Source organism: Thalassophryne amazonica, chromosome 2 (genome assembly GCF_902500255.1).
Source record: "Thalassophryne amazonica chromosome 2, fThaAma1.1, whole genome shotgun sequence".
Classification (NCBI taxonomy): Eukaryota; Metazoa; Chordata; class Actinopteri; order Batrachoidiformes; family Batrachoididae; genus Thalassophryne; species Thalassophryne amazonica.
In genome coordinates, this window is record NC_047104.1 from 135,506,001 (window position 1) to 135,532,815 (window position 26,815).

Genomic DNA, 26,815 nt, shown 5'->3' on the forward strand with positions numbered 1-26,815 from the left:
TAGTTTTATATGTATTTCCCTATACCTCAGTACAATAAGTCATATATGGAATGAACAATGAATGATATAAAGTAGCTAATGAGTGTTGGCAAATGAAATCTTGTGCTTTATGCAAAATTGCAATGGCTTTTGACATTTTAGATTTAACAAAATTAATATGTTTTCCAGGTGTTAGACAGGTCCCTCAGTGTGATTAAAATAATCTGTTAGCAGCAATGAAATTGACTTTTTTTCCATTATTTTTTACAAAATGCCATTATCAACGGTAAAACAGTAGCTTTTCCATTATATTTTACAAAATACCATTAGTGAGTGAATCTGCCAGTACACACATGACAAACTGAAGTAGAACTTTTGTCTGAACATCACCAGTCACATCTTTATGGTGGAGAGGCTCAGAGAAGCATTTTCATACAATAAAAAGGGATCAGATCTAGGCTTGAGTCTCCCATGTGCCTTCTGGCAAACTGAAATTTCTTGTTTGTATTTTCTCCTTCGTCTTTTGGAGAAAATTGTTATTTCTTCCACTCCACCATGAAGCACAATGCTCTCAGATCTTAGCCACATAGGCCTATAACTAATTCATAGGCGTCATAGCTGTCTTATTGGCATCTGCCACTTGTCTCCTTCTAAAACACGTTCAGTTTTTGAGAGACTTGTTTACAATACAGTACAATGTTGTTACTAAAATGAAGTCTAAGACGTATTCAGTGACTTGGAAGTGTTTATGTATCCATCCCTTGACACGTTGAATTAAAACTGGCTGTAAAATTGATGATTTGTATTGAAAATAACTTGTGCATTTAGTTTATCCAATGGGACTATGTATAAAGATGCCTTTGATTCTTAAACAGTTAATAATATTTTTGTTCATCCCCTTGGATTAAAGCTAAACATCTACACTGTAAGTGCATTTTGATGATTTAATTTCAGCCACTATGGGTTGGTGTACAGAGGCAAAACAACAACAAAAAATTGTCACTGCCTAACTATTTGTGGACCTGACTGCATCTAAAGCCCCTTTCATGCCGGGCATTTGTAGCGTTACATTGTGCTGCATATCTAGTACGCAAGAATGGCTGTGTAAGTTGCACGTAGGGGGAGAAGCTTGGCTCCATGATACTGTTTTTACAGACTTTCTGGACACGCAGATGGATCTGATACATTGGAAAAAGTTAAAATACATTATTTCCAGGAGTTAATGCACTTTATTTAATGTGCCACAATCATGAGAGAACTTGAGGAGGTGAAGGCAGAGCTGCAGCTGGCAATCGTGCACGCGATCCGTCCGTGAGGAGTTATAGTGGACGTGGACATGTCCTCTCGCTGGCGATCCGTCCGTGAGGATTTACAGTAGACATGGAAGCTTGACCCACCTCTTCTTTTTCTGTGATTTTGAAACTTCGTTGCCAGCAAAGTTTAGCGGGATGAATAAAATCTAGCAATGGAGGTATGTACTGATAAAAAAACCTAAAAGGATTTTTTGCCGGACTAGCGTAGGGTTGTGTACAATTGCTGAGGCATGGCGTACGGTAGCGCAGTGCTGCATAGACTTACATACAGTAGCGGAGTGTCGTGTAGACTTGCATAGAGCACTGCGTCTGGTGCTCTACGCTGAAAGTCTGTGAAAAAATTAAACATGTTTAATTTTTAAGTTAAATTTTTTGCGTCCATTTTACAGACCCCTTTGCGTCTCTCAGCGTATTGTCACATAGGGCTGCAAAAACGCGGTGTAGAGGGTAAACCGCATTACGCAACTCTACGTTGGCCCGGTGTGAAAGGGGCTTTAGGATGTGTGTGTGACCGAAGCATACTTTTGAAACAAACAAAAAAGAAACTGTACATCCTATCACAGGAACACACGCAGAGTAATCCTACAAAATATATACAGATACAGTTCCAGTATTCTCTTAACTGCTCTGCTCCATCACGACAATGACATAGACGCAGATTCAAGGCCTAATGGAAGAGTGGATTTCAATCCAGCCCCAATGGGGCTGATATTTGGGCCCAAAATGGCTCAAGTATTTGTGTTAAAAGGATCATGTGAAGACCTCTAGATTGGGAAGTTTGGAGATGTGAAGATGTTGGGTTCTCAATGTCAAAGTTGAAAAAAAAAAAGCCATCAGAGATCATTCCACACTGTTTATTAAGAGTACTTGTTGGATATATATCTGTGTCATGGATCACCAGTCCTGCTCCTGGAGATCGCCAGTCCATGCATTTTTTTTCCACGTGTACTTGTTGCAATCACAGCTGATTAGTCAAGCTCTTGATTTGGCCACGCAAACCTGAATTACTTCATTAGCTGTGGGTGGAGCAGGAAGAGTTAGAAAACATGCAGGACAGGTGACCTCAAGGAGCAGCAGGGTTGATGACCCCTATGCAGAGCTCTGCCCACAAGACAGATATCCAGTAATGTCCAAGTTCACAAAAGTAGAATCAAGTCGTCTTTTTCTTTTCTTTTCTGTTCTTTTTCCTTGCAAATCACCATGCAGTGGATCTGCATGGTGATTTGGCACAAGTTTTACACTTGATGCACTTCCTGATTCAACTCCAAATGTACATGGTGAATGGGACACAGGTGACCTTGAACCAAGGACCTTCTATTTTGGAAGGAAGCGCTCTGACCTCTTGCTTCATCAGTGTGTCAACTGAAAATCAGATTGAAAATGTCCAAACATTATTGATAAAATATATATATATATATATATATATATATATATATATATATGAATTTTTCCACGCCTGTCGGTTGCATCATTCACCTGTGAGCACGCCTTGTGGGAGGAGTGGTCCACCCCTCTTATCTGGGTTTTGGTGAAAATTTTACGGGCTTCACAGAGAATAAGGAGTGTTACTACAGCTTTAAGGACGCCCCACCATGGTGCACGGTGCGCCGCGCTCTGAGCCGCCATCGAGAGGCAGAAAACACCACATCATTTCTAAACGGATCGCTGTGTGGAGCTGGGACCATCGTGAGCAATTTCTCTGGTTATCACAAGAGTTGGACATCAGCCATTTTCTGTCAGATTTCACATTTAACAAGAGATTTTGTCATGGAAAGCCGCGTGGAGGCTTCGCGCGTCAGGACCGATTCGCTGATCGAGCGAGACAAAGGAACACCTCCGTTTCGGAGTGTTAGAAGACAAGTTCGGACATGCCTACCTCGGCTTTCAATGCTTACCAGCCCAGTGAGTATAACATTTTAAGATAAAAATAAATAAACAATGTAGTAAATGCACTTCATTTATATAGCGCTTTTCCATCTGCATCAGACGCTCAAAGCGCTTTACGTTTATGCCTCACATCCACCCAAACACACTCACTCACTGAGGTCAGGGTGCTGCCATGCAAGGCGCTGACTACACACCGGGAGCAACTCTGGGATTAAGTACCTTGCCCTAGGGCTCTTAGTGATTTTCCGGTCAGGCTGGGATTTGAACTGAGGATCCTCTGGTCTAAAGCCCAATGCTTAACCACTAGACCATCACTTCCCCTCCCCTATAGTGTTGATGTGGGCTTGTTTGTGCATTTGAAAATCACTCAACTAAAATACAATTGAAATAATTGTAAAAACATAATAAAATATTTTAAAAGGATATTTAAAACTGGAAAAAAAAACTGGTCACATTTATTTCTTCATATCAGTTTCAAATACTTCATATTTTGTGGTTTGGAAGACATCTGAAGACTTCTTCCATCCTGGATGATTGTAAAACAAAAAAAAAGCAGGATCACACATTTAACAACTGACATTTACTGGTTTGGGTTTCACTCACAGCATCAAACATGTGTGCGATCACCTGGGCTGTTGACACATTTGTTTCCTGAACCTGTGCAAACCCTGAGGTAACGTCTGCCAGCGGCCCACGATGACCTGCCCTGTTTTTCACAGAGCAGTGCTTTGAAGTGACTCATCACAGACAAATCAGACCCATAATCACCCTTTTATATGGCGTTGTGTGTTTTGAACCTGTATCTGAGTCTGCCTTCCTCTCTCTGCAGACAACAACGAGTGTGTAATCGACCCCAATCTGTGCGGCTCCAATGGTGTCTGCCAGAACACTCTGGGAAGCTTCAACTGTGAGTGTCAGCACGGATTCTCACTGGATACCGGCAGACAAACCTGTGAAGGTGAGAAAAATGAATCTCAGTGTCGGCTGACTGACGGACTGCGACAGTCTCTAATTGTGCTTTTCTGTTCGCCCCCAACAGACACAGACGAGTGTGATGGGAACCACAGGTGTCAGCACGGCTGTCAGAATTTAGTGGGCGGGTACAGGTGCAGCTGTCCTCAAGGTTACCTACAGCACTACCAGTGGAACCAGTGTGTGGGTGAGTCCTTCCCCTGACTCTCTTTTCATCAGTAAATATGAAGATTCCATCATTCAGGGGCTGCCTGCTGACTGTGTGGCCAAAGTATGTCCCAAGTACCCTTGATATCCTGTGTTAGAGACACAGTGGCAAGTTGTCCATCACACGTCTAACCGATGAAAGGAAAAACAAAAAACTGAGGTAACAGAGGGGAAGCCTACACTCAAAAAACTAATGCATTGGATGAACTCAATTCAGTTTTGAGCAGGATTTCCATCTAATAAATATATGTAGCCCCAACTCAAATAAAGCACATCCATGCAGGATAATTTAATTTAGCTGGGACTACATATATTTATTAGATTGAAATCCTGTGCATAATTAAATTGAGTTCATCCAATGAGTCATTTGTGTGATACACTCAGAAACTGACTCATTGGATTGGATTTCCATCTAATAAATATATAGCCCCAACTCAAATAAAGCACATCCATGCAGGATAATTTAATTTAATTTAGTTGGGACTACATATATTTATTAGATGGAAATCCTGTGCATAATTGAATTGAGTTCATCCAATGAGTCATTTGTTTGTGTGATACACTCAAAAATGACTCATTGGATTGGATTTTCATCTAATAAATATATAGCCCCAACTCAAATAAAGCACATCCATGCAGTATAATTTAATTTAATTTAGTTGGGACTACATATATTTATTAGATGGAAATCCTGCACGTAGTTGAATTGAGTTCATCCGATGAGTCATTTGTTTGTGTGATACACTCAAAAACTGACTCATTGGATTGGATTTCATCTAATAAATATATGTAGTCCCAACTAAATTAAATTAAATTAAATTACCGTATTTTCCGAACTATAAGCCGCTACTTTTTTCACACACTTTGAACCATGTGGCTTATAATGAGGTGCGGCTTTTCTGTGGATTTTTCTTCACCCGCCAGGGGGCGCTTTAGCAGAAAGTGAAAAAAACGAGAGGTGGGAAGTCAAAGTTGGAAATCAAAGAAGAAAGCGCTAATTTTCATTTAGTACATGCAAGCAGCAGGCACGATGGAGAATTTTTTTCAAACCCATACTCCCTCATCATGGAAACCACACGAAGAAGTTCATATGATGCCGCATTTAAGTTGAAGGCCATCGATCTGGCAGTACAGGAAGGAAATAGAGCTGCTGCACGTAAGCTTGGCGTGAATGAATCCATGGTTTGGCGCTGGAGATGGCAGCGGGAAGAACTCATTCAATGCCAAAAGACAAGAAAGGCTTTCAGAGGACATAAAAGCAGGTGGCCTGAACTTGAAAATGTTCTTGAGGACTGGGTTAACACTCAGAGAGCAGGTGGCCGAGGTGTATCCACCGTGCAAATCTGGCTGAAAGCCAGATCAATCGCCCGCGAAATGAATATTGACGATTTTAATGGAGGACCGTCCTGGTGTTTCAGATTCATGAGAAGAAAGAGCCTGGCCATCAGGGCATGGACAACTCTCTGTCAGCAACTCCCCCGGACTACCAGGAAAAAGTTGCAAATTTTTGACAATTTGTTGAAAGAAAGATCGCGGAGAACGCCATAGGACCAGACAACATTATAAATATGGATGAAGTGCCATTGACATTTCATCTGCCTCTGACCAGGACTGTAAACAAGACAGGTGCATCATCCATTATGGTGAAAACCACCGGACACGAGAGGACACATTTCACCTGTGTCCTGGGTTGCACCGCATCTGGAAAAAAACTTCCCCTGATGGTAATTTTTAAGCGCAAAACTATGCCGAAAGACCAACTCCCAAAGGACATTGTAGTTAAAGTCAACCAGAAAGGATGGATGCTAGAAAGTCTAATCAAGGACTGGTTAACGGAGTGCTACGGAAAGCGCTCAGGAAGATTTTTTCACTGGAAAAAAAAGTGCTGCTTGTTTTGGACAGTATGAGGGCCCACATCACCGATTCAGTGAAAGCAGTCATCAAGAGAACCAACTCAATTCCTGCTGTGATTCCTGGAGGTACAACAAAGTTTTTGCAACCCCTGGACATCAGTGTGAATTGTGTGTTTAAAGCAGCACTCCGGGGTGAATGGGAGGCTTGGATGACTAGCAGCGATAAATCCTTCATAAAAACTGGCTGCATGCGAAGAGTATCATTTTCTGATGTCTGTCAGTGGATCCTAACGGCGTGGAGCAGCGTGAAGGAATCTACCATCACCAATGGGTTCCGAAAGGCTGGACTGCTTCAGAGCCAGCTTCACCATGGGATGACAGCAACACGGACAGCAACACTGACATTGACACAGAAAAGGTATGTGACGAAGCTCTTCTGAGGCTGTTCAACTCCGACACTGACGAAGATGACTTCAGAGGTTTCAGTGTGCAGGAGGACGATGAATAAAACAATCAATAACTTTTCTGTTTTGTTTGATCAGCACTTTTATGCTACAGGCACCGTTTGGAAACTAATCAGTTAAACTATGTAATCAGTTCAGTAGATATCAGCAGCTTTTAGCCCGGTGCAGCTTATATATGTACATTTCCATTTTTTTTTTAAACTTTGTGGGTGTGGCTTATATTGAGGTGCGCTCTATAGTCCGGAAAATATGGTATCTTGCATGGATGTGATTTATTTGAGTCGGGGTTACATATATTTATTAGATGGAAATCCTGCACATAATTGAATTGAGTTCATCCGATGAGTCATTTGTTTGTGTGATTCTCAATAACTTACTCACTGGATTGGATTCCATCTAATAAATATATGTAGTCCCAACTCAAATAAAGCACATCCATGTAAGATAATTTAATTTAATTGAGCTGGAACTACATATATTTATTAGATGGAAATCTTGCGCATAACTGAATTGAGTTCATCCAATGAGTCATTTGTTTGTGTGATACACTCAAAAATGACTCATTGGATTGGATTTCCATCTAATAAATACATGTACGAGGGCTGTCAATAAAGTAATGGTCCTTTTTATTTTTTTTCAAAAACTATATGGATTTCATTCATATGTTTTTATGTCAGACATGCTTGAACCCTCGTGCGCATGCGTGAGTTTTTCCACGCCTGTCAGTGACGTCATTCGCCTGTGAGCACTCCTTGTGGGAGGAGTCGTCCAGCCCCTCGTCGGAATTCCTTTGTCTGAGAAGTTGCTGAGAGACTGGCGCGTTGTTTGATCAAAATTTTTTCTAAACCTGTGAGACACATCGAAGTGGACACGGTTCAAAAAATTAAGCTGGTTTTCAGTGAAAATTTTAACGGCTGATGAGAGATTTTGAGGTGATTCTGTCGCTTTAAGGACTTCCCACGGTGCGAGACGTCGCTCAGCGCTCTCAGCCGCCGTCGTCAGCCTGTTCAAGCTGAAAACCTCCACATTTCAGGCTCTATTGATCCAGGACGTCGTGAGAGAACAGAGAAGTTTCAGAAGAAGTCGGTTTCAGCATTTTATCCAGATATTCCACTGTTAAAGGAGATTTTTTTAATGAAAGACGTGCGGACGGGTGCGGTGCGGCAGCACAGGAAAAACACCTCCGTGTTGATAACCATTTGTAAAATCCAGGCGGCTTTTGATGGCTTTCAGTGGAGTGAGTATATGAGAAATTGTTTAACAGCAGGACATGTTCCAACTTGTCCTTAAGGCTTCCAACAGAGGTGTTTATCCTTTGGCGGAGCGTCGCGGCGGCTGCGTCCCGACGCGCGGACCCGTCCACACGTCTTTCATTAAAAAAATCTCCTTTAACAGTGGAATATCCGGATAAAATGCTGAAACCAACTTCTTCTGAAACTTCTCTGTTCTCTCACGACGTCCTGGATCAATAGAACCTGAAATGTGGAGGTTTTCAGCTTGAACAGGCTGACGACGCCGCCTGAGAGCGCTGCGCGATGTCTCGCACCGTGGGAAGTCCTTAAAGCGACAGAATCACCTCAAAATCTCTCATCAGCCGTTAAAATTTTCACTGAAAACCAGCTTAATTTTTCGAACCGTGTCCACTTCGATGTGTCTCACAGGTTTAGAAAAAATTTTGATCAAACAAAGTGCCAGTCTCTCAGCAACTTCTCAGACAAAGGAATTCCGACGAGGGGCTGGACGACTCCTCCCACAAGGAGTGCTCACAGGCGAATGACGTCACCGACAGGCGTGGAAAAACTCACGCATGCGCACGAGGGTTCAAGCATGTCTGACATAAAAACATATGAATGAAATCCATATAGTTTTTGAAAAAAATAAAAAGGACCGTTACTTTATTGACAGCCCCCGTATACGATGAGAAACAGACCAGAAGTGGTAACATTGAATGAAAAAGTGCATTCCTTCACAGAGTGGATTCATCCACTGCTGCATTATCTTCAGATGTCCAGGCACTTTTTTCCATGTTAGTTCCAACCTTTTCACTAAGTCGATAGTCAAGTTGGTTAATGCTCTAGTTCACACTGTGTGGATGGAAGCACATTTTTTAGCCTGATGCTTTCTTTTTGTCAATCATCTAATTTTACCTCAGGATGCCCCAGTGAAGGTTTGTGTAAAACATGATTACAAATATAAATATATGCAAAAATATCAATATTCTCAAGTCCTGGGATTTATAAGAAGATTTAAATTGTTGATGTATCTAAACACTAATTTGACTTGACTAATTAAAGCAACAAATAACAATGCTTTATTTGTATAGCCATTTCACAGAATAAATACAAATTACTTTACAATATTAGATGTGATAAAAGAGGAATAACTATATTAATACACTAATTGAAACAATAACAATAAAGGATATACTGTAGATAAAAACTAAATTAAAACAGATACAAATGATCCACCCTCAGTCATTATAGGCACATAAGAACAGATGAGATTTTAGGTTAGTCTTAAAAACAGCCATCGGAAATCCACTGCTCAACTACTCAACTGCTTCACTGTTCAGCAACAATGATGCATGAAATCAAAAAGCTCTACCACCTGATGCTTTTCTATCTTCTGAACAAAGACTTTTGCTCAGCTCTGATGTTATCCCAGTTTGCATCCTGCACCCTCCCACTGTGTGCTGGACTGTCTCATGGGGCATCTTTGCATGACCTAAAGTCTCACCTACTATGGTCGACCACCAAATCTATGGACCGGCTGCTCAAGGCCTGTTCTTGTGCTGTCATGATCAGAGCCTCTGTGCTGTCCTTCACCCCAGCCTTTGCTAGCTGTTTGTAGGATTTCTTGATGACAGCCACCCCCCTTCAATCTGCTGGTTGGTACATCTCATGGAGGGGTCTGGTCTTCCATGACATCCTGCACCCTTTGGGCTTTGGGAACCTTTAACTTTGCCATCACTAGAGTCCAAGTTTGGTGTTGTTGCCATGAGTTTTTAAAAGCCAGAGTCGAGCCGAACAATGACGGAACCAAAACCAACTCACGTCACACAGAGCACGCAGTGATATTGAGGCAGTGAAGAATAACAGTTGCTATTTGAATTGAAGTGCAGTGGGAATCTTTAAAAGTAAATTCACAAGAAAAAAAAATGACTATAGACTCAACATGTTGATGCTGATGCAGTTTCAGTGTTGACGTGATCAGTTGTGATGACTAATCGCAGCAGCCCTGTACAACACTGTATTTGAATCTCATTTGCTAACATTGACTTTCCTTTTTGCTAAAGCTTATAGTTAGGGCTGGATCAGGTGACCCTGAACCATCCCTTAGTTATGCTGCTATAGACGTAGACTGCTGGGGGGTTCCCATGATGCAATGTTTCTTTCTCTTTTTGCTCTGTATGCACCACTCTGCATTTAATCATTAGTGATCGATCTCTGCTCCCCTCCACAGCATGTCTTTTTCCTGGTTCTCTCCCTCAGCCCCAACCAGTCCCAGCAGAAGACTGCCCCTCCCTGAGCCTGGTTCTGCTGGAGGTTTCTTCCTGTTAAAAGGGAGTTTTTCCTTCCCACTGTTGCCAAGTGCTTGCTCACAGGGGGTCGTTTTGACCGTTGGGGTTTTACATAATTATTGTATGGCCTTGCCTTACAATATAAAGCGCCTTGGGGCAACTGTTTGTTGTGATTTGGCGCTATATAAAAAAAAATTGATTGATTGATTGATTGACTCACAGACGTTCCGAGCTGTGTTTTGCTCCTTCAAGTGGAATGACCTCTCATTTGTTGACTTCCCATCAATTTCCTGTGATCTAGATGAGAATGAGTGTCTGAACACCCAGATCTGCGGGGGTGCATCATGTCACAACACCCTGGGGAGCTTCCGCTGCCTCTGCCCCACCGGCTTCAACTATGAGCAGACCAGCGGAGGCTGCTCAGACATCAACGAGTGCTCCACCAGCCAGAACCCCTGCAAGTTTGGCTGCTCCAACACAGACGGAGGCTACCTCTGTGGCTGCCCCCCTGGATACTTCAGAGCAGGACAAGGGTACAGGACATGTGGCAAAGAGCGTGTGGGGGAGCTGCCTTTGAATGTTCCTCCAGACTGATGCTTCTGTCTCTGTGTTCAGGCACTGTGTCTCCGGTCTGGCCTTTGGCGGTGGCAGCTCCACTGCTGCGCAGGGAGCTGAGATGGATGAAAATTCTCTGTCTCCTGAAGCTTGCTATGAGTGTAAGGTCAACGGATATCCCAAGAAGGGACGGAGTCGTCGCAGTGTGAACTCCACAGAGGAACAAACTCAGGAAGACAAGCAGGTAACTTGTTGGAGACACATTTGGTTTGTGTGTATGTCTGCAGATCTTTGTGACATCATAAGGAAAGATCTTGTAAAACAAAAAGTGTCCAAAGGCGCACATATCCAAACCAAATAAACACTGGCTGCTGGGCAGGACAGACAAAAAGTTTCCACACACCAGTATAAAATAAAATTTATAATGAGTGAGTAAATCTGGCTTTATCTATCCATGAAGCCAGAGGTCACACACCAATTAGCTAAACTGCAGGATTGTCGTACAGACATAAAGACATGGATGACCTCTAATTTCCTGCTTTTAAATTCAGATAAAACTGAAGTTATTGTACTTGGCCCCACAAATCTTAGAAACATGGTGTCTAACCTGATCCTTACTCTGGATGGCATTACCCTGACCTCTAGTAATACTGTGAGAAATCCTGGAGTCATTTTTGATCAGGATATATCATTCAATGCGCATATTAAACAAATATGTAGGACTGCTTTTTTGCATTTGCGCAATATCTCTAAAATTAGAAAGGTCTTGTCTCAGAGTGATGCTGAAAAACTAATTCATGCATTTATTTTTTTCTAGGCTGGACTATTGTAATTCATTATTGTCAGATTGCCCTAAAAGTTCCCTGAAAGCCTTCAGTTAATTCAAAATGCTGCAGCTAGAGTACTGACAGGGACTAGAAGGAGAGAGCATATCTCATCCATTCTTCATTGGCTTGCTGTTAATTCTAGAATAGAATTTAAAATTCTTCTTCTTACTTACAAGGTTTTGAATAATCAGGTCCCATCTTATCTTAGGGACCTCATAGTACCATATCACCCAATAGAGCACTTCGCTCTCAGACTGCAGGCTTACTTGTAGTTCCTAGGGTTTGTAAGAGTAGAATGGGAGGCAGAGCCTTCAGCTTTCAGGCTCCTGTCCTGTGGAACCAGCTCCCAATTCGGATCAGGGAGACAGACACCCTCTCTCCTTTTAAGATTAGGCTTAAAACTTTCCTTTTTGCTAAAGCTTATAGTTAGGGCTGGATCAGGTGACCCTGAACCATCCCTTAGTTACACTGCTATAGACTTAGATTGCTGGGGGGTTCCCATGATGCACTGAGTGTTTCTTTCTCTTTTTGCTCTGTATGCACCACTCTGCATTTAATCATTAGTGATTGATCTCTGCTCTCTTCCACAGCATGTCTTTTTCCTGATTCTCTCCCCTCAGCCCCAACCAGTCCCAGCAGAAGACTGCCCCTCCCCTGGGCCTGGTTCTGCTGGAGGTTTCTTCCTGTTAAAAGGGAGTTTTTCCTTCCAAGTGCTTGCTCATAGGGGGTCGTTTTGACCGTTGGGGTTTTTCTGTAATTATTGTATGGCTTTTGCCTTACAGTATAAAGTGCCTTGGGGCAACTGTTTGTTGTGATTTGGCGCTATATAAATAAAATTGATTTGATTTGATTTGAAGAAAAGATGCCTCAAGGCGCCTCACACAAAACAGTTCAAAATAAAAATGAAAATGAGTGAGTAAATTAAAAGATTCAAATACACAAGTAAAAGAATAAAACAGATAAAAAAAAAAAAGCTATTTATTTATTCATCTTAGGTGGAAGAAAAGGTTGAGTCCCAATAGTCAGAAATAAATTCATTTCCTCCCCTCAGCTAAATGATTGAAGATGCCTGAACACATGAAGGTCAGTAGATTTCTCCAACTGTTAATTTAAATGAAGATGGGAAAAAGATTGTGAAATAAGGAGAGGAAAGGAAGGGAGTAAAAAGACGTTTTTAGTCTTGACTTAAAAATGTCCACGGAATCTGACTGCCTCACGGCCCCAGGGAGGCTGTTCCGTAGAGCGGGTGCATGATAAGAGAAGGCTCTTTGACTCGCTGACTTCTTCTTCACCTTAGGAACACACAGTAGTCCCGCATCCTGCGACCACAAAACCGGTGCCGGTAGGTAGGGTTTCACCAAATTTTGACATTATCTTAACATTCATGTCTCTGCATCCTTGGCCTTTGAGAGCAAGAGACACCTGGGAAGAGCTGCAGAGTCATGAAGGTGCTGAACAGTTTGGCGATGATGTTACCAAAGGTCAAAATCTTTAAGGTCCTGGTGCTTCCTGCTGTAGTTCCTTTGTCCTGGTTCCTTGCCTTTTTGTCTGGTTGTGAGACTTGGAAACTGCTGAGGAACCTAAGGGGTTGTCTTTTATACTAGGTGCCTTTGGAGATTCCTTGTGCACTACTGGATAGACTTGTGTGTGTCAAATCAGCATTGTTCAGGAGCATCAACTAAGACATTTTGGCGACGTAGAGTGTTTCTCCAGACATGACACAGTATACAGCTGCCTCACTGTTGAAGACACCAGGTGCTGGACAAGGCCAAGGACAGACCAATGTTTCACTTGGTCACTTCAGATCAATTCTTATTTTCATGCGGTAGTAATGGACCAGTAATGGACCAGCCTTTATAAACTGTCAGATTGGGTATTTTGAGCTTTAATCAGCGCCCTTTAAGTCGTAGTTTCTTTAAATCCATCCATCCATCTATCCATTTTCTTCCGCTTTATCCGGAGTCGGGTCGCGGGGGCAGCAGCTCAAGCAAAGCTGCCCAGATCTCCCGATCCACACACACCTCCCCCAGCTCCTCCGGGGGAACCCCAAGGCATTCCCAAGCCAGCCGAGAGATGTAATCCTTCCAGAGTGTCCTGGGTCTTCCCCGGGGCCTCCTCCCAATGGGACGTGCCCAGAACACCTCTCCAGCGAGGCGTCCAGGGGGCATCCGGAAAAGATGCCCGAGCCAACTCAACTGACTCCTTTCGACGTTTCTTTAAATGTTTCATGAAATATTCATGGAGGTTAACCATTGACCATTGCTTGCCATATGTGATAACCTTTCAACAAAGCCACTTTGTTCACATCTTCTGTCTGTAGATGCTGGAGAAGAACATGGTCAGCCTAGCTAGTCTGGACATCGAGGCCATCCTGCAGTTTCACCTGAACATCAGTGAGCTGAGCAATCGCGACCACATCCTTGAGCTCACCCCAGCCTTATCCACCCTCAGCGACCATGTGCGCTACAGCATCGATTATGGAAATGAAGACGGCTATTTCAAGATCAATCAGAGAGAAGGCATCAGCTACCTGCACCTGAGCAAGAAGAAGTCCCTCCACCCAGGGGCGTATGACCTTCACATCAGCAGTATTCCCCTCTACAGGAAGAGCGAGCTGGCTGAGTTGGAGGACCAACATGATAAAGACTACCTCACAGGACAGCTGGGAGACATACTAAAGATGAGGGTGCAGATCATCCTCCATTAACCGTCACGGGACTGAGACGGCTAGCAGCTGCTAACCCAGCGTCAGGCTGACACTCCCCAAAACACCAAACATCTCTGACGCTGGGTCAGCAGTCTGGGGCAACTCGGACTTGCTCCGACAAGGAGGAGGGCTCATCACCAAAGAGACAAGGGGGTTGGGGTTGTGAGGGAGGGACTGCATCATCTGATTCCCAAAGATGATTCTACATATCATACATACAACTGAACAGTTTCCGTGGGAAATGCCAGCTGAAAGTGGCAGTATGAAGGATATTTTACGCTCAGATAAAGGACATACTGCCGCGACCAATAACCTCAGCTGTGTGCTGCCCTTCAGAGTGTGACTAAGGTCTAAAATGCGTTGGGTTTAATGTTGTATAATGATATATGGAATCGGGCGTGTGGACTGCAGAAAGCTTGAAATGCTGAGTTTTCAGCTTAGGTGGAAGAAAAGGTTGAGTCCCAATAGTCTGAAATAAATTCATTTCCTCCCCTCAGCTAAATGACTGAAGACGCCTGAACACATGAAAGTCAGTAGATTTCTCCAACTGTTAATTTAAATGAAGATGGGGAAAAGATTGTGAAATAAGGAGAGGAAAGGAAGTGACTATGGACTATTGAGACGTAGCCATGTCTGAGCTTGAACGACTCCTACTGCATATTTAAACGACGCTTTTCCATCTTTCCTACTGACACGAATAATTCATATTTACTGGTGCTAGCGACACAACCACATAGACTTCTGATTGCACTGTACTACTACCCAAAGCTCAATAGGCAACAGCGTACAATCCCAGCAGCCCCCCGCAGTTTTCATGTCTTTGTAACAGCTTCATAGCCTGTTTGCTCTCCTCTATATTCCATGTAAATTGTGTTTATTTTAATCTATGAAACATTTCTAAACTAGGGGAAGCCCCTGGAATAGCGGGCTTGTTATGGTGCTTATAATGACCATCTACTTCCTTTGTAAACTGTGTATACATACACACACCTGCACACATTGATGATGCCAAACCTGGGCCTTCATGATTCTGCACTGAGGTCTTTGTGGCCACACATTCTCACAAGTTCAATCAGTGCTGCATCGCCACAGACCAGCCGAACATCAGTCTGTGTTCCCTCTTCACATCAGCAAGGGTTTAGTTGTAAATTCACAATAAAGACATATTTTTGGTCTACATGTACTCGCTGCTGTGCTTTTCAACCTTCATCCATATTAGTAGCTGACACACCGTAGTCTTTTCACACTTACGTAAAGCCCCTTTCACACTGGTGTTGCAGACTGAGCGGTCCCCCCCTAAAAATCGGTCCACCTGCCTTCACTGCGCATGCGTCATTTGGGACCACAGCAGCCCATCTGAGTCTGGATCTCTTCACCCAAAGCAATCAAATGGATTAATGTGATTATTAACCATCAGAAGACAAAGTAAAACCTCTTCTAAAGTCAGTTTTAAGCAGAAACGAGGCGATACGCGATGATTATTTGAAATGACTGATACGTGGTGAACACATCAGCGAGCAGCTTATGTAGCCGCGGCACTCTGATCGCTTCATCCATCTTTTGTGATGAAATAATGCTGAATTTATGTGTAAATGATTGTTGTACAAAAGCTTCTGATATCCGTTGCTGAGATAGATGATGACTGGAGTGCAGTTTGAAGCAGAAACGAGGTGCTAATCGGTGAACCGCGGCTAATGACTCATGCGCAGTGAAGGCAGGGCATTTGGTTAGCGACACCAGGTCAACGTAGAGCTGCATAATGCGGTGTACCAACTACACCGAGATTATGCAGCCCTATGTGGCAATACATTGCAGGACGCAAAGGGGTGTGCGAAATGGATGCAAAAAATTAAGCATGCTTAATTTTTTCCGTGGACATTTGACGTAAAGTACCGCGTCCAGTGCTCTACGCACATCTATGCAACACTCTGCTACTATATGCAAATCTACGCAACATTGTGCTACTGTACACCATGCCTCCACAATTGTACGCTACCCTGGGCCAGTCCAGCTAAAAATCCTTTTACGTTTTTATCAGTGCATACCTGCATTGCTAGATTTTATTCATCCTGCTGGACTCTGCTGAACTTTGCTGGCAGTGAAGCTTCAAAACCACAGAAGAAGAGGCAGTCCAGAACCACAGAAGAAGAGGCAGGCCAAAGCTCCCCCCCGTGCGCAACATATGCAGCCATTCCTGCGTACTAGATGCGCAGCACAATGCAACTCTGTGCAGGCCCCATGTGAAAGGGGCTTAAGGGGCGGATTTCCACCTAACGTCTTCAAATGCTTGTAGAACTTCAAAGGTCAGCGTGAGACGCTCGCAAGAATTGTTGTGGTAACATTAGCATAGCACTGGACGATATGTAAAACAAACTTCTAAAACCAAGTAACATATCCAACAATGCAGACGGGGTTTACGCGGTACCATCAAACATAAAATCAGGTTTATCAGGGATATGAATTCTACAAGGACAGAGATGGCCATGTGTAAGGTCTGTAGGACTGCAATTGAGTACTATGGTGGTATGACAAGTCTTAATACTCAGTGGGACGTGCGCAAATCACGAGGAATCTTCTTACTTGCACACACGAAAGCACGCAGAAACACTTTTTCTAACCACAACTTATTTCAAGGTAAGTGTAACCTGCATCACTTCATCCCACTTTGGGCTCAAATTCAGTCTCTGGGATGGGAGGCAGGCGCTCTTACCACAAGGCTAAAACCCATGGGCTCTAGTGCCTTTAGGCTTTGGTGACTGAGGTTTACCTTCTGCACAGCACCACCTGCTGGCCTCTATTACATAAGCAACTGCAGTTTTATAGGTTATAGCTTTATTCATTACAGTGGTGTGGTATCCAACAAGATTACAAAAAGGGCCAAGAAGGTGCAAATTTGCAACTCTTTGCGACTCCACTGACTCCAGGTGGGTGACTGCATTGATTAACATCACTTTGAACAGACAGAATGAGTTTTTGATCTGATGGAGTCAGCGGTGCACCATCTTGGCCCTTTCAGGAATCTCACTGGACACAACTGACACACTATAATGGAAATCAATATCTAGTCAAAGAATTGTATCAAAGTGTTACATATTAAAAACAGGGTTCATACAGATCAGGATATAAGACTTTTTAAAATGTCAGTTGGAATATAATTTAAGACCAAAGTTACAACAGACACACAAACAAATGGTTGAAAGTTAGGGACAAATTTGTCAAATATTTATTTTAACATGATAGAACGCATACTGGTTTAAGGCACACTGCAAAATCTTCCCTGAAAAGCAAATTTTCATTAAATTCAGACTTCCCCATGTAATCACATTAAGGTACACATAGCTAGGTAGGTGAAGGTGTCTCCACTCTCAGCATTCCAGCAACAGATTTCTTAGTTCCGCTATCATGCTTTGGGTTAACATTAGGAGACTTTGAATTTAATAAAAAAGCAAAGATAAGCCATTTCATATTTTTAGGAAACAAAAGAATGCTGGTGCAACAACACAGATGACTGTGCAAAAAAAAAAAAAAAATTATTAAATGTGCAAATTTTTTTCACACAAACATCTGTGTTGCACTGGATTGTTGTGCTTGGCAGAAGCAGAGAACCTTTCCTTTTTTGATATTTTGAATTGCTAAAACCATGAATAGAATCCTACTTCCTGGCATTTTTGAGACTTTTGAAAGACTGAATTAAGATATTTTAATACCAATTAAGGCCTTATTTTGTGATCATCAATTTTGGCTCTTGGAACTCTGAAACAGTATTGTTCCTGAATCATATTGTAGCCCAAGAATTTTCATAGGGATTACACAGATTAGCATGCTTATTTTAAAACCTGTTTATGTCAGGATTAGTTGGTTCACACATTCTGTCATCAGGTGCCTAAAGTTACATTTTCATTAAACATTCAAAGGTCTTAGGCACTCTGTTTCTGGATGTTTTCATGTTTGTCAGTCTATGACAAATTTTACATTACAAATGATTAAATAGAAAAACCTTTTAATAACAAAAACATAACACAAAAGAAATCATAATGTAATCAACTGAATTGGAGTAGGTTTCACAAAAGATTTTTTTTTTTTTTTACCTCCACCAATGAAGTTGGAAGAGTTTGCCCTTTTGTTTGTTAACAGCCTGGAGCCCACAATTTTTCATATATTGTTCTGAAATTTTCTCTGAAGATTCATACCGATAGGCAAGAACTGACTCAATTTTCAAGGTCAAAGTCAGGAAAAATCTCAGAAAATTGCCTATACATTGATCAAATTTTCAAAAATGCATAACGCTGTCAAAAAAGATCAAATTTCTTTCTTATTTGAGTGTTATGTAGGATGGTATCCTTTCGACTGACAAAGTTTGATCTGGATCTCATCCAGATGAGATTTAAAATTTTAAATTTTATATTGGAAACCCAATTTAATGTATATTTTACATTATATCTTATTCAAACATGTCTGTCACTCTCATTTTTGTTATGGATTTACCTACACCACCAAAATTGGATGGAGGTTCCAATTTACACCTGTTTATCTTCAAGTTATCAGTCTGAAACCAAGTGCCAAAAAACAGCGACAATTTGTGCATAGCAGAGATAACCAATGTTCTGTGAAAATATCTTAAAAGGGATTCAGAAATTGAAAAATAAATCAAACCTGACAAAAAACAAAACTTCAATTAAAACGCAAGAACTAAATACATACATCTAATTTAGTTCATGAAAAGCCACTTCTAACAGGACTTTAACCTCGGAAACTTTTTTCCAAGGTAATGTTTTGTAGAATTGGAAACTAGTGTTGGCAGAGGTTAGCGCTCTACGAGCACAGTGCTCTAGTTTTACAGGTTTGTAATGCTTAGCATCCTTTGTTCAATATTTTCCGTCAGTCATGGCTGATTTTTTTTTCCAGTGTTGTACTTCTTCCATTAGAAACAGATTTTATCTCAATGTCCACGCTCCTTAAACTCTAATAACAGGTTTAGGGTTACAGGAGCTAGGTTGTCTTGCACTGCCCCCATGTGGACATTTGGAAAACAGCCTCTAATTTAAAATGCATGATAGTTCAGGAAAAAAATAAAATACAAAAAACAAAATAAACAATAATACAAAAAACAACCTTTATTAGAAACTCCAATAAAAGTACACTATTACATTTACAATCCAACTCTTAAAATAAATGAGGTTCTAAATAAAAGTTTCAGTTTCGTCCAGTGGATCCAAAACCTCCAGCACCCCGATCAGTTTCATCAAGTGTCTGCAAGAGCACAAAAATGCATGCATTTACTAAAGGCTGAACATCATTTTGTAGTGACTTAAACACAGATATGTCAACTTTATTTTAACTAACAGATTACCTCCTGTTCCTGCAGCTCTGGGTAGCAAATTTTCTCACACACCAGCTGAGCTACTCTGTCACCTTTTTTAACTGGTACACAAAGAAATACAAATCATACATCAGATCAGTGCAAAGTACTTCCATAGCATATGCAACAGTAAAAATATTTACCACAAAATTTAAGACTAAAAGTTGAAGAAAAATATATATATATATTTTTTTAATCACTACCAGTTCAAACGCTGCTCCATTGTTTGACCTTTTAGATTTGTGACATCAGTCTCTTGAATTATAGAGACAAAAAAAAAAAAATCTACCTTTAAATTTATATAAATCTTTTCTGACCCCAAAACATGTCACTGGAAAGCTTTGTACTCTATTAATATATCATGCATGTACACATGCACGCACACACACAAAAACAGAGGAAAGATCACAGTTGCTGCTGCTGTGACCGACTGAAGATTAACAGGTCAGCTTATGCTGAACATAACTGGGAGTTGCAGCAGTAGTTCTCAAATCTAAAAGCTACTTTCGGGAGGTGGGGACGGACCATATGTCTGCACGGTTGCTATCCAGGACAGTTCTGTAATGAGGTGGATGTGGCGATGCATGGCGCCACAACATGCTCCCAGACTTGACATCAGTATATCTCAAATGTTTTCCCACCCCCTTTTATAAGTTAAAAAAAAAAAAAAAAATACACAAACATACATACAGTACCAGTCAAAGGTTTGGATACACTTTCTCATTCAGTTGAATAGGAAAGTGTCCAAACCTGCAGAGGAATTAAAGGCTGAGCATTATTTTAAAGCGATTTATTAACAGTTGATAAATATCCTAATTAAGTGACGTGAACAAGAAGTTCTTCCCCACTGATGCTGAAGCTCACCATTAAAAGTCTCCTTGTTGAAGTTGAAGAGCACAACTCCCACATTTCCTCTGTAGTCTTCATCAATAACTCCAGCTGATTAAAATAAAAATAAAATAAAATAACAGAAGCAGAGGCATTAGAACAGCTCTGCAACCCTCTCTGACAAACTCCCATCGTGGTCAAGTACGATTAAACACTCACCACCAACGTCAATGAAGTACTTTGCAGCAAGTCCGGATCTCGGTGCTGAAAGACAACATGATCCACTCATTAAAAACCAACAGCACTTGGATTCAGATAAAGTCATGAAAACTCAACAGATCATGGGGGTTAAACTCACCCACTCGACCATAGCAGCCAGGCGGGACAGCGATCTGGATGTCTGTTTTGACAATCACCTTGTCCATAGGTCCAACGGAGTAATCATACGCACTGCTTAAAAAAAATAATAATAATATAGAGAAACATGCTTTAAAACTGGCAAACCAAAAGGAGCTTTCACCAACCTGTAGAGGTCATATCCCGCAGCTTTCACCGAGCCCCTGGTGGGTGTTGTGGCGTTTTCAGACAGTTTAGCAAATTTGAGGACAGGTGTATCTTCTGCAGGCTTTGTTTCAGTTCGCGTCCTCTTTGATGGAGAAACTGAAGTAACATCTGTAACTTCTAAAACGGGCATGTCGACAAACGGTTCGGTTAAAAACTATATCTAAGGTGACTAAAAACTAAAATGCACGGCAGCGACCAAACCCAATGAATGTGCGTTAAAAAAGAAGCGCGTTTTACGCTCCAGACGCTTCAAAAGACGAATCTCCCGCGTAGGAAGTTACGACAAATTAGCTCCTCCCCCTAGACGCCTTAAAAGAAAGATATTTTCAGGCGCATTTTTTTTTTAAGTGGTGAAATTATATTCAGTAGTGTATGCACGTTGAAATAATAATAATATTAATACGATGAATTATAATAATTTTAATAATAAATATACGGACATCCCGAGAATATAACACGTAACTATGGTAACCCTTTCGTCACCGTGTTGCCATGTCTCGCGAGATGTACGACTGTAAACAACCCCGAAAGCAAATAAGTTATAAAATTATATAAATTTTCTCACATATAACACCACAGTAAATATGAAGAGGTTTCGTAACGCTTTCACGTTAAATACATAACACTCACGGTGCTGTCACTACAACTACGAAACGTAGCGATTAGCTAATGCTAATGCTAATCCTTGTCGTTCTTGCCTTTGATCTTTGACATCTGCTGGTGACGCTCTTTCCCTAAAAATCGTGGAGCAGCGTGGAAAAGCATAGTGTTCTGTGATCGGAAAGCATCCTTTAGCCCAAACAAGATTCTGATCATAATGTCCGATAACGCCGTCTACAACCTAGCACCGAGGTAACAGCAAACACGTCATTTAGTTCCCCGGCACGCATTTTGCGCATGTGCATAAGTCGGAAACCTGAGCATGAAAATATTTCTCCCTCTCGAAACATACCTGTGTATATAATTGCTTATGATTTATAATTCCTGTCTGTATAATTGTTCCTGTCTGCAGATGTCTATATATGAAAACATGTAATATGAAAGGTGTAAAAAGGTCATCAAGGGGACACAATCAATCATAACATATTAATCAATAAATTGGAACGGTATAGGATTTTGTGTGTGTGTGTGTGGGGGGGGGGGGGGGAGCTAGTATTGTACTGGGTGAGAAGTTACCTTGGATGCAGGAAACAACTTGTGAAGATGGAAGAGTAGGATATCGTGCTTGGACAATGCTAGTGGCGTCCCCCAGGGGTCAGTACTGGGTCCGAAACGGTTTTCTCTTTATATAAATGATATTTCTCAGGTATCAAAACATTAAAACTAGTATTGTTTGCTGATTGACACAAATATTTTTTTTGTTCCTTTAATATTTTTAAAGGAACTACTGGGGACAATCACTGCAGAAATGTGAAAATTAAGGAGGCGGTTTGAAGGTAGGAACAAATTGTCATTAAACTTAAGTAAAACCAAAATTATTTGACAAATGCAATAAGGAGACTCAAGTGTAGGTACAAAAAGATGGTGTGGAGAGAGTTAATGAAACTAAGTTTCTTGGTGTGATAAAATAAACTGGAAACCTCGCTCCAAACATGTAGGCCAAAATGCATGCCCATCTACAGCTATGTTTCATGCAACACATAGGGGGGCAACTTTATTCTTGAATGGAAATAGCTCCACAGAACGCAAAATACTCTATAGATTAGACAATCTGATAGACAAAATTAAATTTGCATAGCAATTTTTAACCATGGAAACATGAAAAGGAGAACATCCCGAATGATCATTTTGACAAAAGTAAATCCAGCACTGTTCATTTATGTCAGGCATTCACATATTGTACAAAACCTATAAAACATTCTTTGTTAAGTGTTTCATATTCTCCATAATCATGAAATCCATTTAAAGCCCAAGTGCATAGTCTTGTTCAGGAAATTGACTGACTGTCATGGGCTTGTTGGATTACAATAATATGTTTTATGTCCAATCATTTTATATAAAATTTATGACAAAAATGTCTGCATTAAATTTCTGTAGTATCAAAACATTTTGTCTAAAATGGAAATCTTTTCTGTCACAAAGGTTAACCCTTTGGTCATTGTTTGGGATAATGAGGAAAAAATGGACAGAAAAACATGCTTGATATCAAATTTTAAAATTAACTGATCTCAGTTTTCAGCATACAAGTGTCAATTGTCAAGTGTCTGTGCATGTACTTATTATCTGTACAATATTTATTGTCACTCAGTAAATTATAATAATGTGCAATTGATAATACTTTACAATTGATTATATGGCACATAATACTGTGGGAATGTGTTATAAAGAAATTCATTACAACAACAAATTCCTCATAAAATAAAGTAGTTTTTACATCCAAATATTGACTTTTTATTCTTTATTATTAATTTTTTTTCAACCCTGATATTATAAAAATTTGGATATCAAGTAATTTACTTGGCCCATGGGTGTTTCATAATTAGGTTCCACTGTAATGCAATGGATTAAACTGTACAGTACACTGTCAACTCATCTTCATACAATAAGCTGCTAAATGTTATTTTATTTAAAACATACCGATTAGGGCTACATTAACAACTTTGTTTCTGATTCATCGTTATTTAGTATTTGTTTCTGATTTCAAATTTAGTAATGCACCTGACACATCAACATTTGACAAATGCACATTTCCATTGCAATACACAAATTTGTTTATCCACATGTATTCATCAATCTTGCCAAAATGGGGGAAAAACAAATATGGCAATATGGTGGGCAGTTTTTTTTTTCCCCAAGTTTCTACATCCCCATTTCCAGTGAAGTTGGGACATTGTGTGACTTAAAGTAGATCAGTTTCTGAAACATTTCCCACAGAAGACAGCATGGAATCTTTCTCTTTGTGTTGCGGCACCACAGTGGCAGCCTGCATTTTTCATTCGCCTCACGGAATTTTGCAAGGAAAGTTGTGATTCCGCCTGTTTTGAAAAAAAAATGCAACCCAAACCTAACTAACTCAGTAAGCCCAGCCTGCCACTGAGGGGCTAGAAAATGTGCCACTGCTGTGTCACAGGCTGACACTGATGTGCTGCTACAGTGACAGAGGCAGCAACTGAGGTGTTGCAGGCTGCCATTGCAGTGCTACAAGCTGCTACTGACGTGGCATTGCAGTGACACAGGCTGACAATGAGATGCCACTGCAGTGCCATACATGGCTATTGTAATGACACAAGCTGTGAGTGATGTGGCATTGGAGTGGCACAGGCTGCCAATGAGATACCATTGCAGTGCCACACACGGCCATTGCAGTCCCATAAGCTTCTACTGTGGCATTGCAGTGTCACAGACTGCTATTACAGTGACACAGGCTGCCAATGAGATACTACTGCAGTGCTACACACGGCCATTGCAGTCTCATAAGCTGCTACTGTGGCAGCTAATGAGATGCCGCTGCAGTGCCGCAGGCTGCCATTGCAGTGCCACAACCTGCTACTGGGGTGGCACTGTAGTGCTACAGGCTGCCAATGAGATACCACTGTCGTGCCACACACGACCATTGCAGTACCACAAGGTACTACTGTGCCATTGCAGTGTCACAGACTGCCATTGCAGTGACACAACCTGCTACTGAGGTGGCACTGCAGTGCTACAGGCTGCCAATGAGATACCACTGCCGTGCCACACACGGCCATTGCAGTACCACAAGCTGCTACTGTGCCATTGCAGTGTCGCAGGCTGCCATTGCAGTGCCAAAAGCTGCTAATGAGGAGGCAGTGCAGTTACACGGTGTGCCAATGAGATGCCGCTGCAGTGCCACAAGGTGCCGTTGCATTGCTACAAGCTGCTACTGAGGTGGCATTGCAATGGCATAGGCTGCCATTGAGATGCCGCTGTAATGTACTGCAATAGCCACACATGGCTATTGCAGTATCACAAGCTGCTACTGATGTGGCATTGCAGTGACAAATGCTGCCAATGAGATGCCATTCTGCAGTGCCACACATGGCCACATGGCTATTGCTGTGACACAAGCTGCTACTGAGGTGGCATTGCAGTGACACAGGCTGCCAATGAGATGCTGCTGCAGTGCCACAGGCTGCCATTGCATTGCTACAAGCTGCTACTGATGTGGCACTGCAATGGCACAGGCTGCCAATGAGATGCTAGTACAGTGCCACACATGGCTATTGCAGTATCACAAGCTGCTACTGTGGCATTGCAGTTCGCAGGCCGCCATTGTAGTGCCACAAGCTGTTACTGAGGTGACACTGCAGTGTCACAGGTCTGCCAATGAGATACCATTGCAGTGTCACACTTAGCCATTGCAATGCCACAAGCTGCTATTGTAACATTGCAGTTACACAGGCTGCCAATGAGATGCTGCTGCTTTGCCACAAGCTGCCATTGCGTTGATACAAGCTGCTACTGATGTAACACTGCAGTGACACATGCTGCCAATGAGATGCCACTCTGCAGTGCCACACATGGCCACATGACTATTGCAGTGACACAAGCTGCTACTGAGGTGGCATTGCAGTGGCACAGGCTGCCAATGAGATGCTGCTGCAGTGCCACAGGCTGCCATTGCATTTTATACAAGCTGCTACTGAGGTGGCACTGCAATGGCACAGGCTGCCAATGAGATGCCAGTACAGTGCCACACATGGCTATTGCAGTGACACAAGATGCTACTGAGGTGACATTAGAGTGACACAGGCTGCCAATGAGATGCCACTGCAATAGCCACACATGGCTATTGCAGTATCACAAGCTGCTACTGTGGCATTGCAGTTTGCAGGCTGCCATTGCAGTGCCACAAGCTGCTACTGAGGTGGCACTGCAGTGTCACAGGCCTGCCAATGAGATACCACTGCAGTGTCACACACAGCCATTGCAGTGCCACAGGCTGCCTATGAGATGCCACTGCAGTGCCACACTCGGCTACTGTAATGCCACAAGCTGCTATTGTGGCATTGCAGTGACACAGGCTGAATATGAGATGCTGCTGCAGTGCCACAGAATGCCATTGCAGTGCCACAAGCTGCTACTGAGGTGCCAGTGTGATGTAACCAGCTGGCACCAAGGTGCCACCTCAGTAGTGGTCTACTGAGGTGGTACTAATGTGAGGGTGAGTCTACTTTCAGCACTTGACCACGTGATGACACCACCCTCAGGCTTTTCTCTGTTCAACTTTATGCTGCTGCTTCATCCACCTTCTGATTTTTCATTTTTAATTATTTGCTTCCAATATATGTACATCTTATCACCACCTACTGGAGTTTAGTGTGGGCATGAAACTGTAAAAAGTTAATTTTATAAATTTATTCAAATCGTCCCTGACCCCAAAACACCTCACCAGAGTCTCAAGTACAACGTCATGCGTACAAAATATACACGAGAACGATCAGAACTCCTGCTGCTGTTACCCACTGAAGATGAACAGGAAAACTTATGTTCAACATAAATGGTAGTTGCAGGTTTATTCGCCATGAAATTCCCCCCCCAAGTAATTATGTTCTCTTCATTAAAATGAATTGTATTTTTCCAACATGTTACAAAAATAAAGCAACATTATAATGCTTGGATTTTGGTAAAAACAATTTTTTTTTTCAGTTTTGTGAACTCTGAAAGGCTGTACAGCTTTAAGTATTTACCATCTCTACAGTCACAGACCATTGCAGATGTTCAGCTAATGATGCAGTTTAATAAATGACCAAAACAAGAACAGTAGAATCTTTAAAATTTATTAATTCTTAAAAACTGGTAATTACATTATTTAAATA

The 26,815-nt window shown here is 41.7% G+C and overlaps 3 protein-coding genes across 3 annotated transcripts in view; 1 reads left to right on the forward strand and 2 right to left on the reverse strand.

Moving 5' to 3' along the window:
* Positions 1 to 15,461, forward strand: part of fbn1 (fibrillin 1) — a 269,481-nt gene extending 254,020 nt beyond the window's left edge. Inside the window, exons 62-66 of the mRNA XM_034194183.1 lie at positions 4,009 to 4,137; positions 4,219 to 4,338; positions 10,497 to 10,728; positions 10,811 to 10,994; positions 13,898 to 15,461. Of these exons, the coding sequence (XP_034050074.1) occupies positions 4,009 to 4,137; positions 4,219 to 4,338; positions 10,497 to 10,728; positions 10,811 to 10,994; positions 13,898 to 14,284 (1,052 nt within the window). The 3' untranslated portion in view covers positions 14,285 to 15,461. The remainder of the gene's footprint in view (positions 1 to 4,008; positions 4,138 to 4,218; positions 4,339 to 10,496; positions 10,729 to 10,810; positions 10,995 to 13,897) is intronic.
* Positions 15,462 to 15,491: 30 nt separating this feature from the next.
* The window catches only part of slc12a1 (solute carrier family 12 member 1), a 98,587-nt gene continuing 87,263 nt past the window's right edge, over positions 15,492 to 26,815 (reverse strand). Inside the window, exon 27 of the mRNA XM_034194196.1 lies at positions 15,492 to 15,503. The gene's annotated coding sequence lies outside the window, so the exon portion shown is untranslated. The remainder of the gene's footprint in view (positions 15,504 to 26,815) is intronic.
* Positions 19,376 to 21,939, reverse strand: dut (deoxyuridine triphosphatase). Its single transcript, XM_034194205.1, has 7 exons — positions 21,734 to 21,939; positions 20,996 to 21,152; positions 20,830 to 20,921; positions 20,691 to 20,735; positions 20,508 to 20,582; positions 19,635 to 19,705; positions 19,376 to 19,534 (listed from the first exon to the last, which is right to left on the reverse strand). Exons 1-7 carry the CDS (start codon positions 21,849 to 21,851, stop codon positions 19,478 to 19,480), a joined length of 615 nt encoding a protein of 204 aa, XP_034050096.1. The 5' UTR covers positions 21,852 to 21,939; the 3' UTR covers positions 19,376 to 19,477.